Source organism: Scyliorhinus torazame, chromosome 7 (genome assembly GCF_047496885.1).
Source record: "Scyliorhinus torazame isolate Kashiwa2021f chromosome 7, sScyTor2.1, whole genome shotgun sequence".
Classification (NCBI taxonomy): domain Eukaryota; kingdom Metazoa; phylum Chordata; class Chondrichthyes; order Carcharhiniformes; family Scyliorhinidae; genus Scyliorhinus; species Scyliorhinus torazame.
This window is the reverse complement of record NC_092713.1, coordinates 8539269-8551411: the sequence shown is the minus strand read 5'-3', so window position 1 is coordinate 8551411 and position 12143 is coordinate 8539269. Positions and strand designations below refer to the sequence as shown.

At 56.4% G+C, this 12143-nt stretch overlaps 1 protein-coding gene across 1 annotated transcript in view; it reads left to right on the top strand.

Annotated features, from left to right (window-relative positions):
- Positions 1 to 12143, top strand: part of slc44a5b (solute carrier family 44 member 5b) — a 596657-nt gene that overhangs the window by 456730 nt on the left and 127784 nt on the right. The window contains exons 5-7 of the mRNA XM_072512838.1: positions 5302 to 5386; positions 8390 to 8518; positions 10349 to 10409. Of these exons, the coding sequence (XP_072368939.1) occupies positions 5302 to 5386; positions 8390 to 8518; positions 10349 to 10409 (275 nt within the window). The remainder of the gene's footprint in view (positions 1 to 5301; positions 5387 to 8389; positions 8519 to 10348; positions 10410 to 12143) is intronic.

Here is a 12143-nt window from a genome sequence, read left to right as displayed (position 1 = left end):
GGGGGTGAGGGGGTGGTGAAGGGTGGGGGGGCAAGGGGGTGGTTAATACCACAAGACATAAGAGCAGAATTAGGCCACTCGGCCCATCGAGTCTGCTCCGCCATTCAATCATGGCTGATATTTTCTCATCCCCATTCTCCTGCCTTCTCCCCATAACCCCTGATCCCCTTATTAATCAAGAACCTATCTATCTCGGTCTTAAAGACACTCAGTGAATTGGCCTCCACAGCCTTCTGCGGCAAAGAGTTCCACAGATTCACCCCCCTCTGGCTGAAGAAATTCCTCCTCATCTCTGTTTTAAAGGATCGTCCCTTTAGTCTGAGATGGTGTCCTCTGCTTCTAGTTTCTCCTACAAGTGGAAACATCCTCTCCACATCCACTCTATCCAGGCCTCGCAGTATCCTGTAAGTTTCAGTAAGATCCCCCCTCATCCTTCTAAACTCCAACGAGTACAGACCCAGAGTCCTCAACCGTTCCTCATTCCCGGGATCATTCTTGTGAACCTCCTCTGGACCCTTTCCAAGGCCAGCACATCTTTCCTTAGATACAGGGCCCAAAACTGCTCACAATACTCCAAATGGGGTCTGACCAGAGCCTTATGCAGCCTCAGAAGTACATCCCTGCTCTTGTATTCTCGCCCTCTCGACATGAATGCTAACATTGCATTTGCCTTCCCAACTGCCAACTGAATCTGCACGTTAACCTTAAGGGTGAAGGGTGGGCTGGTGAGAGGGTGATGTAGGGTGGGGAGTGAGGGAGTGGTGAGGGAAGGGACTGAAGACTGGAACGTTAATTCTAAATGGTGGTGTTCTTGCAGTTGGGACAGGGGAGATAGTCCTTTGACAAACTGCTTAATCTGATGTTCAAATCAAATTTTATAGAGAAGCTCCTGATATTGACATTGTACATAAGTCAGTAAAGCTGGCAGGCGAAGGTGGCAGGTGAAGGTCGCAGGTGAAGGTGGCAGGTGAAGGTGGCAGATGAAGGTGATGGGGAAGGTGGCAGGTCCAGGGGGCAGGTGAAGATGGCAGGTGAAGGTGACAGGTGAAGGTGACAGGTGAAGGTGGCAGGTGCAGGTGGCAGGTGAAGGTGACTGGTGAAGATGGCATGTGAAGCTGGCAGGTGAAGGTGACAAGCGAAGGTGGCAGGTGAAGGTGAAGGTGGCAGGCGAAGGTGGCAGATGAAGGTGACGGGGAAGGTGACGGTGAGGGTGACAGGTGAAGGTGGAATGTGAAGGTCGCAGGTGAAGGTGGCTGATGAAGGTGACAGGTGAAGATGGCAGGTCCAGGGGGCAGGTGAAGATGGCAGGTGACGGTGAAGGTGGCAGGTGAAGGTGACAGGTGAAGGTGGCAGGTGAAGGTGGCAGGTGAAGGTGACAGGGAAGGTGACAGGTGAAGGTGACAGGTGAAGGTGACAGGTGAAGGTGGCAGGTGAAGGTGACAGGTGAAGGTGGCAGGTGAAGGTGACAGGTGAAGGTGGCAGGTGAAGGTGACAGGTGAAGGTGACAGGTGAAGGTGGCAGGTGAAGGTGACAGGGAAGGTGACAGGTGAAGGTGACAGGTGAAGGTGACAGGTGAAGGTGGCAGGTGACAGGGAAGGTGAAGGTGACAGGTGAAGGTGGCAGGTGAAGGTGACAGGGAAGGTGACAGGTGAAGGTGACAAGTGAAGGTGACAGGTGAAGGTGGCAGGTGAAGGTGGCAGGTGAAGGTGACGGGGAAGGTGGCAGGTGAAGGTGACAGGGAAGGTGGCAGGTGAAGGTGGCAGGTGACGGGGAAGGTGACAGGTGAAGGTGGCAGGTGAAGGTGACGGGGAAGGTAACAGGTGAAGGTGGCAGGTGAAGGTGACAGGTGAAGGTGGCAGGTGAAGGTGACAGGTGAAGGTGGCAGGTGAAGGTGACAGGTGAAGGTGGCAGGTGAAGGTGGCAGGTGCAGGGGACAGGTGCAGGGGGCAGGTGCAGGTGGCAGGTGAAGGTGACAGGGAAGGTGGCAGGTGAATGTGGCAGGTGACGGGGAAGGTGGCAGGTGAAGGTGACAGGTGAAGGTGACAGGTGAAGGTGACAGGTGAAGGTGACAGGTGAAGGTGGCAGGTGAAGGTGACAGGCGAAGGTGACAGGTGAAGGTGGCAGGTGACAGGTGAAGGTGACAGGGAAGGTGGCAGGTGAAGGTGGCAGGTGAAGGTGACGGGGAAGGTGGCAGGTGAAGGTGACAGGGAAGGTGGCAGGTGAAGGTGGCAGGTGAAGGTGACGGGGAAGGTGGCAGGTGAAGGTGGCAGGTGACGGGGAAGGTGGCAGGTGAAGGTGACAGGTGAAGGTGGCAGGTGAAGGTGACAGGGAAGGTGACAGGTGAAGGTGACAGGTGAAGGTGACAGGTGAAGGTGGCAGGTGAAGGTGGCAGGTGAAGGTGACAGGTGAAGGTGGCAGGTGAAGGTGACGGGGAAGGTGACAGGTGAATGTGGCAGGTGACGGGGAAGGTGACAGGTGAAGGTGGCAGGTGAAGGTGACGGGGAAGGTGACAGGTGAAGGTGGCAGGTGAAGGTGACAGGTGAAGGTGACAGGTGAAGGTGGCAGGTGAAGGTGACAGGTGAAGGTGGCAGGTGAAGGTGGCAGGTGAAGGTGGCAGGTGCATGGGACAGGTGCAGGGGGCAGGTGCAGGTGGCAGGTGAAGGTGACAGGGAAGGTGGCAGGTGAATGTGGCAGGTGATGGGGAAGGTGGCAGGTGAAGGTGAAGGTGACAGGTGAAGGTGGCAGGTGACAGGTGACAGGTGAAGGTGACAGGGAAGGTGGCAGGTGAAGGTGGCAGGTGAAGGTGACGGGGAAGGTGGCAGGTGACAGGCGAAGGTGACAGGTGAAGGTGGCAGGTGACAGGTGACAGGTGAAGGTGACAGGGAAGGTGGCAGGTCAAGGTGGCAGGTGAAGGTGACGGGGAAGGTGGCAGGTGAAGGTGACAGGGAAGGTGGCAGGTGAAGGTGGCAGGTAAAGGTGACGGGGAAGGTGGCAGGTGAAGGTGGCAGGTGACGGGGAAGGTGACAGGTGAAGGTGGCAGGTGAAGGTGACAGGGAAGGTGACAGGTGAAGGTGACAAGTGAAGGTGACAGGTGAAGGTGGCAGGTGAAGGTGGCAGGTGAAGGTGACGGGGAAGGTGGCAGGTGAAGGTGACAGGGAAGGTGGCAGGTGAAGGTGGCAGGTGACGGGGAAGGTGACAGGTGAAGGTGGCAGGTGAAGGTGACGGGGAAGGTGACAGGTGAAGGTGGCAGGTGAAGGTGACAGGTGAAGGTGGCAGGTGAAGGTGACAGGTGAAGGTGGCAGGTGAAGGTGACAGGTGAAGGTGGCAGGTGAAGGTGGCAGGTGCAGGGGACAGGTGCAGGGGGCAGGTGCAGGTGGCAGGTGAAGGTGACAGGGAAGGTGGCAGGTGAATATGGCAGGTGACGGGGAAGGTGGCAGGTGAAGGTGACAGGTGAAGGTGACAGGTGAAGGTGACAGGTGAAGGTGACAGGTGAAGGTGGCAGGTGAAGGTGACAGGCGAAGGTGACAGGTGAAGGTGGCAGGTGACAGGTGACAGGTGAAGGTGACAGGGAAGGTGGCAGGTGAAGGTGGCAGGTGAAGGTGACGGGGAAGGTGGCAGGTGAAGGTGACAGGGAAGGTGGCAGGTGAAGGTGGCAGGTGAAGGTGACGGGGAAGGTGGCAGGTGAAGGTGGCAGGTGACGGGGAAGGTGGCAGGTGAAGGTGACAGGTGAAGGTGGCAGGTGAAGGTGACAGGGAAGGTGACAGGTGAAGGTGACAGGTGAAGGTGACAGGTGAAGGTGGCAGGTGAAGGTGGCAGGTGAAGGTGACAGGTGAAGGTGGCAGGTGAAGGTGACGGGGAAGGTGACAGGTGAATGTGGCAGGTGACGGGGAAGGTGACAGGTGAAGGTGGCAGGTGAAGGTGACGGGGAAGGTGACAGGTGAAGGTGGCAGGTGAAGGTGACAGGTGAAGGTGACAGGTGAAGGTGACAGGTGAAGGTGGCAGGTGAAGGTGACAGGTGAAGGTGGCAGGTGAAGGTGGCAGGTGAAGGTGGCAGGTGCATGGGACAGGTGCAGGGGGCAGGTGCAGGTGGCAGGTGAAGGTGACAGGGAAGGTGGCAGGTGAATGTGGCAGGTGATGGGGAAGGTGGCAGGTGAAGGTGACAGGTGAAGGTGACAGGTGAAGGTGACAGGTGAAGGTGACGGGGAAGGTGGCAGGTGACAGGCGAAGGTGACAGGTGAAGGTGGCAGGTGACAGGTGAAGGTGACAGGGAAGGTGGCAGGTGAAGGTGGCAGGTGAAGGTGACGGGGAAGGTGGCAGGTGAAGGTGACAGGGAAGGTGGCAGGTGAAGGTGGCAGGTAAAGGTGACGGGGAAGGTGGCAGGTGAAGGTGGCAGGTGACAGGGAAGGTGGCAGGTGAAGGTGACGGGGAAGGTGGCAGGTGAGGGAGGCAGTTGAAGGTGACAGGGAATGTGGCAGGTGAGGGTGGCGGGGAGGGTGGCAGGTGAAGATGGCAGGGGAAGGTGACAGGACAGGTTGGGAGCAGGGTTAATAAAGCAGGATTGTGAGTTTGATCAATGGGGACAGAGTGGAGGGGCACGGGAGGTACATTGAACTTCGATAAAACACTGGCTCAGCCTCAATTCGAATTTTGGATCTAGTTCAGAGAAAGATGTGAAGACATTGGAGTGGGAGCAGAAAAGATTCAGGAGAATGGTTCCAGGAATGAGGAACTTCAGTTCTGCAGATAGATTGGAGAATTTGGGACTGATTTCCTTGAAGAAGAGAAGATTGAGAGAGGATTTGATCGAGGATTTTCAAACTCACGAGGGGTCTGGACAAAGCAGAGAGGCTGGAACTCTTCCCATTGGTGGAAGGATTGGGAAGGAGGGGCACAGATTTGCAGTAAATTGGCTGAAGAAGAAATGGCGACATGAGGAGAATGTGTCCCTCACAGCGAGTGGATAGAGTCTGGAACTCGCTGTCTGCGAGCATGGTGCAGGCGGGCTTAGGCGAGGCTTTCAATAGGGAATTCAATGATTACGTGAGACAGAGGAGCTTGGGGAGTTGGAGGGAGAAGGCGGGGGTCGGGCACAAATTGAGTTGGTCATTCAGAGAGTCAGCACAGGGACAGTGAGGAAAGTTACCTCCTGCACAGGCACCATTCTCTGGTTTTAAGATTGGGCAATAATTGGATTTTGTTGCAAGTCCCAGTTGTAGCGTTTCCATTCTGTTGCTAACGTAGGGAGCGGGTTCTTTTCACTCCTTTATAAGGGTTAGTAACACTTATCTCATTCTCTTCCAGGAACAAGACCATTTTATTCTACTTCAATATCCTTAAGTGTGCAAGTCCGGCCGTCCTCATAAATTTACAGTGTCCAACTAAACAGGTAAGACAGTGCGGCACTCCCTCAGTACTGACCCTCTGACAGTGCGGCACTCCCTCAGTACTGACCCTCTGACAGTGCGGCACTCCCTCAGTACTGACCCTCTGACAGTGCGGCACTCCCTCAGTACTGACCCTCTGACAGTGCAGCACTCCCTCAGTACTGACCCTCTGACAGTGCGGCACTCCCTCAGTACTGACCCTCTGACAGTGCGGCACTCCCTCAGTACTGACCCTCTGACAGTGCGGCACTCCCTCAGTACTGACCCTCTGACAGTGCGGCACTCCCTCAGTACTGACCCTCTGACAGTGCGGCACTCCCTCAGTACTGACCCTCTGACAGTGCAGCACTCCCTCAGTACTGACCCTCTGACAGTGCAGCACTCCCTCAGCACTGACCCTCTGACAGTGCAGCACTCCCTCAGTACTGACCCTCTGACAGTGCAGCACTCCCTCAGTATGACCCTCTGACAGTGCAGCACTCCCTCAGTACTGACCCTCTGACAGTGCAGCACTCCCTCAGTACTGACCCTCTGACAGTGCGGCATACCCTCAGTACTGACCCTCTGACACTGCAGCACTCCCTCAGTACTGACCCTCTGACAGTGCGGCATACCCTCAGTACTGACCCTCTGACAGTGCGGCATACCCTCAGTACTGACCCTCTGACAGTGCAGCACTCCCTCAGTACTGACCCTCTGACAGTGCGGCACTCCCTCAGTACTGACCCTCTGACAGTGCAGCACTCCCTCAGTACTGACCCTCTGACAGTGCAGCACTCCCTCAGTACTGATCCTCTGACAGTGCGGCACTCCCTCAGTACTGACCCTCTGACAGTGCGGCACTCCCTCAGTACTGACCCTCTGACAGTGCGGCACTCCCTCAGTACTGACCCTCTGACAGTGCGGCACTCCCTCAGTACTGACCCTCTGACAGTGCAGCACTCCCTCAGTACTGACCCTCTGACAGTGCAGCACTCCCTCAGCACTGACCCTCTGACAGTGCAGCACTCCCTCAGTACTGACCCTCTGACAGTGCAGCACTCCCTCAGTATGACCCTCTGACAGTGCAGCACTCCCTCAGTACTGACCCTCTGACAGTGCAGCACTCCCTCAGTACTGACCCTCTGACAGTGCGGCATACCCTCAGTACTGACCCTCTGACACTGCAGCATTCCCTCAGTACTGACCCTCTGACAGTGCGGCATACCCTCAGTACTGACCCTCTGACAGTGCGGCATACCCTCAGTACTGACCCTCTGACAGTGCAGCACTCCCTCAGTACTGACCCTCTGACAGTGCGGCACTCCCTCAGTACTGACCCTCTGACAGTGCAGCACTCCCTCAGTACTGACCCTCTGACAGTGCAGCACTCCCTCAGTACTGATCCTCTGACAGTGCGGCACTCCCTCAGTACTGACCCTCTGACAGTGCGGCATACCCTCAGTACTGACCCTCTGACAGTGCGGCACTCCCTCAGTACTGACCCTCTGACAGTGCGGCACTCCCTCAGTACTGACCCTCTGACAGTGCAGCACTCCCTCAATACTGACCCTCTGACAGTGCGGCACTCCCTCAGTACTGACCCTCTGACAGTGCGGCACTCCCTCAGTACTGACCCTCTGACAGTGCGGCATACCCTCAGTACTGACCCTCTGACAGTGTGGCACTCCCTCAGTACTGACCCTCTGGCAGTACAGCACTCCCTCAGTACTGACCCTCTGGCAGTGCGGCACTCCCTCAGTACTGACCCTCTGGCAGTACAGCACTCCCTCAGTACTGACCCTCTGACAGTGCAGCACCCCCTCAGTACTGACCCACTGACAGTGCAGCACACCCTCAGTACTGACCCTCTGACAGTGTAGCACCCCCTCAGTACTGACCCTCTGACAGTGCAGCACTCACTCAGTACTGACCCTCTGACAGTGCGGCACTCCCTCAGTACTGACCCACTGACAGTGCAGCACTCCCTCAGTACTGACCCTCTGACAGTGCAGCACTCACTCAATACTGACCCTCTGACAGTGCAGCACCCCCTCAGTACTGACCCTCTAACAGTGACGCTCTCCTTCAATACTGACCCCCTGACAGTGCAGCGCTCCCTCAGTACTGACCCTCTGAACTCCCTCAGTACTGACCCTCTAACAGTGACGCTCTCCTTCAATACTGACCCTCTGACAGTGCAGCGCTCCCTCAGTACTGACCCTCTGAACTCCCTCAGTGCTGACCCTCTGACAGTGCGGCACTCCCTCAGTACTGACCCTCTGACAGTGCAGCACACCCTCAGTACTGACCGTCTGACAGTGCGGCACTCCCTCAGTACTGACCCTCTGACAGTGCGGCGCTCCCTCAGTACTGACCCTCTGACAGTGCTGCACTCCCTCAGTACTGACCCTCTGACAGTGCGGCACTCCCTCAGTACTGACCCCCTGACTGTGCAGCACTCCCTCAGTACTGACCCTCTGGCAGTGCGGCACTCCCTCAGTACTGACCCTCTGACAGTGCAGCACTCTCTCAGTACTGACCCTCTGACAGTGCAGCGCTCCCTCAGTACTAACCCTCTGACAGTGCAGCACACCCTCAGTACTGACCGTCTGACAGTGCGGCACTCCCTCAGTACTGACCCACTGACAGTGCAGCACACCCTCAGTACTGACCCTCTGACAGTGCAGCACTCCCTCAGTACTGACCCTCTGACAGTGCGGCACTCCCTCAGTACTGACCCTCTGACAGTGCAGCACTCCCTCAGTACTGACCCTCTGACAGCTCTGGTCTGCGTTATGTGGTCACCATGCATGACTTTGTCCGTGAGAGGTGTGAGATTATTCCATTACGCTGAGACCTTACTTGTGTCCACCTGCCTCTGAACCTGAGGGGAAGGTTTGGAGGGAGCTCGCTGGGTTAAACGTTTCTCCTTGAATCTTAAATCTAATATCTGTTGTCATGGAAGGTGATGTGAATTGAACATTTAAAGTCATCCTGTTGATCTTTTCCTCCCTCTTTGCCAGGTCTGTGTTGAGAAATGTCCGAACCGTTTTGCTCGCTACATTGATTCGAAATCTCTGTTCGGATGGAACAGAACGTATTGGGCCTATTACCGACAGTTCTGCCAGCCCGGATTCAACACCCCCAGAAAGGTGGGTGCATACAGCGAATTCACACATACATTAAAACCTCAGAAGCAGGCTGTTCGGCCCGTCTGGTCTGTGATGGGTGTTTCAGCTCCACACCAGCCTCCTCCCTCCCCCTCGCTATCTCACCCGACCAGCAGCTCCTATTCTTTTCTCCCTCATGTATTTCTCCACCTTCACCTTCAACCACTATTCACTTCAACCACTCCCTGTGGGAGCGAGTCCCACATTCTCCCCACTCCCTGTGGGAGCGAGTTCCACACTCTCCCCACTCCCTGGGGGAGCGAGTTCCACATTCTCCCCACTCCCTGTGGGAGCGAGTCCCACATTCTCCCCACTCCCTGTGGGAGTGAGTCCCACATTCTCCCCACTCCCTGTGGGAGCGAGTTCCACATTCTCCCCACTCCCTGTGGGAGCGAGTCCCACATTCTCCCCACTCCCTGTGGGAGCGAGTTCCACATTCTCCCCACTCCCTGTGGGAGCGAGTCCCACATTCTCCCCACTCCCTGTGGGAGCGAGTTCCACATTCTCCCCACTCCCTGTGGGAGCGAGTCCCACATTCTCCCCACTCCCTGTGGGAGCGAGTCCCACATTCTCCCCACTCCCTGTGGGAGCGAGTCCCACATTCTCCCCACTCCCTGTGGGAGCGAGTCCCACATTCTCCCCACTCCCTGTGGAAGCGAGTCCCACATTCTCCCCACTCCCTGTGGGAGCGAGTCCCACATTCTCCCCACTCCCTGTGGGAGCGAGTCCCACTCTCTCCCCACTCCCTGTGGGAGCGAGTTCCACATTCGCCCCACTCTCTGTGGGAGCGAGTCCCACATTCTCCCCACTCCCTCTCGGAGTGAGTTCCACATTCTCCCCGCTCCCTGTGGGAGCGAGTCCCACATTCTCCCCACTCCCCGTGGGAGCGAGTTCCACATTCTCCGCACTCCCTGTGGGAGCGAGTCCCACTTTCTCCCCACTCCCTGTGGGAGCGAGTTCCACATTCTCCCCACTCCCTGTGGGAGCGAGTCCCACATTCTCCCCACTCCCCGTGGGAGCGAGTCCCACATTCTCCCCACTCCCTGTCGGAGCGAGTTCCACATTCTCCCCACTCCCTGTGAGAGCGAGTTCCACATTCTCCCCACTCCCTGTGGGAGTGAGTCCCACATTCTCCCCACTCCCTGTGGGAGCGAGTCCCACATTCTCCCCACTCCCTGTGGGAGCGAGTTCCACATTCTCCCCACTCCCTGTGGGAGTGAGTTCCACATTCTCCCCACTCCCTGTGGGAGCGAGTCCCACATTCTCCCCACTCCCTGTAGGAGCGAGTCCCACATTCTCCCCACTCCCTGTGGGAGTGAGTCCCACATTCTCCACACTCCCTGTCGGTAAAGATGTTTCTCCTGAATTTGCAATGGGATTTATTGGTGACTGTTGTTTATTTTTGATGCCTAGTTTAAGTATCAGGTCACCTCCTGCAATTACTCTTTTTGCTGAAAAGAAGCTCAGGTAGCTCGATCTTTCCTGATATTCACAACCTCTCAGTCCTGATAATATCCTTGTCGGTTTTCTGACACCTTTGATGCTGTTTAAAGTTGATTCGAGCAATGTGGAGGCTGAAAGGATGGAGAGACTTGACAACAAAACACATTCTCTGGACTGCAATTCCTTTTGTGAAGTATTGTTGGGTTATTGGCAATCAGAGGGGATAGTATAGGTGGATGGGCTGACATGTGTCAAATTGTCTGACTTGCCTCTTTCCAAAAGGGGCTGCACTTTGAACTGAGTTGTCTGCTGTCCCGCAAAATATTCAACATTCTGCTAACCACCCGCTTCCTGTGTTGTCCATTTCAGTCTGCAGCCCAAGTGATGCGAGACGAAGATTGTCCATCAATGATTGTTCCCAGCCGACCCTGTAAGTATGAAATCTTCTTTTGATGCAGTGTCACGCGGGGAGGATCCACAATCCATGCTGCTGATCAGGCGGGCAGCCAAGCTGACAGGGGGCATGGGTCAGGGGTCCAATGTTGGAGGACTATCCTCCACCCATGATTCCTGTGATTTCAGCCCATCCCGGCTGCGAGCGCGAGATTCCCGGCACAATAATGAAGCCAAGATTTTCGGTTAGGCGGGAGTGGACCCAGCTTTTCAATGAAAGCAATAAAAGGGAACCAGGTGAATGCAAACATCATGTTTAGAGATACAGGGCGTGATCGGATGGCCTCGCGAGCCCGGCCCGGCGCTGCGGCGATGCCGTTGGATCTCGCGAGATTTACGACGCTCGGGACGCCGCGCACGGTCTAACGAGACGTCGCGATCTGGATATTGCCCTCACTGAGCGAGCTCCAGATTTACATGTTTAAGTGATCGGTCAGCTTCACTGAATTACATCTGCGTCGGAATATCCCAGCGCGTGGAAACGACCCTCTGACAGTGCAGCACTCCCTCAGTACTGACCCTCTGACAGTGCGGCACTCCCTCAGTACTGACCCTCTGACAGTGCGGCACTCCCTCAGTACTGACCCTCTGACAGTGCAGCACTCCCTCAGTACTGACCCTCTGACAGTGCGGCGCTCCCTCAGTACTGAACCTCTGACAGTGCAGCACTCCCTCAGTACTGACCCTCTGACAGTGCAGCTCTCCCTCAGTACTGACCCTTTGACAGTGCAGCACTCCATCAGTACTGACCCTCTGACAGTGCGGCACTCCCTCAGTACTGACCCTCTGACAGTGCGGCACTCCGTCAGTACTGACCCTCTGACAGTGCAGCTCTCCCTCAATACTGACCCTCTGACAGTGCAGCACTCCCTCAGTACTGACCCTCTGACAGTGCAGCACTCCCTCAGTACTGACCCTCTGACAGTGCGGCACTCCCTCAGTACCGACCCTCTGACAGTGCAGCACTCCCTCAGTACTGACCCTCTGACAGTGCAGCACTCCCTCAGCACTGACCCTCTGACAGTGCGGCACTCCCTCAGTACTGACCCTCTGACAGTGCAGCACTCCCTCAGTACTGACCCTCTGACAGTGCAGCACTCCCTCAGCACTGACCCTCTGACAGTGCGGCACTCCCTCAGTCCTGACCCTCTGACAGTGCAGCACTCCCTCAGTACTGACCCTCTGACAGTGCGGCACTCCCTCAGTACTGACCCTCTGTCAGTGCGGCACTCCCTCAGTACTGACCCTCTGACAGTGCAGCGCTCCCTCAGTACTGACCCTCTGACAGTGCAGCACTCCCTCAGTACTGACACTCTGACAGTGCAGCGCTCCCTCAGTGCTGACCCTCTGACAGTGCAGCACTCCCTCAGTACTGACCCTCTGACACTGCGGCACTCCCTCAGTACTGACCCTCTGACAATGCAGCACTCCCTCAGTACTGACCCTCTGACAGTGCAGCACTCCCTCAGTACTGACCCTCTGACAGTGCAGCACTCCCTCAGTACTGACCCTCTGACAGTGCTGCTCTCCCTCAGTACTGACCCTCTGACAGTGCAGCACTCCCTCAGTACTGACCCTGTGACAGTGCAGCTCTCCCTCAGTACTGACCCTCTGACAGTGCAGCTCTCCCTCAGTACTGACCCTTTGACAGTGCAGCACTCCATCAGTACTGACCCTCTGACAGTGCGGCACCCTCTCTGTACTGACCCTC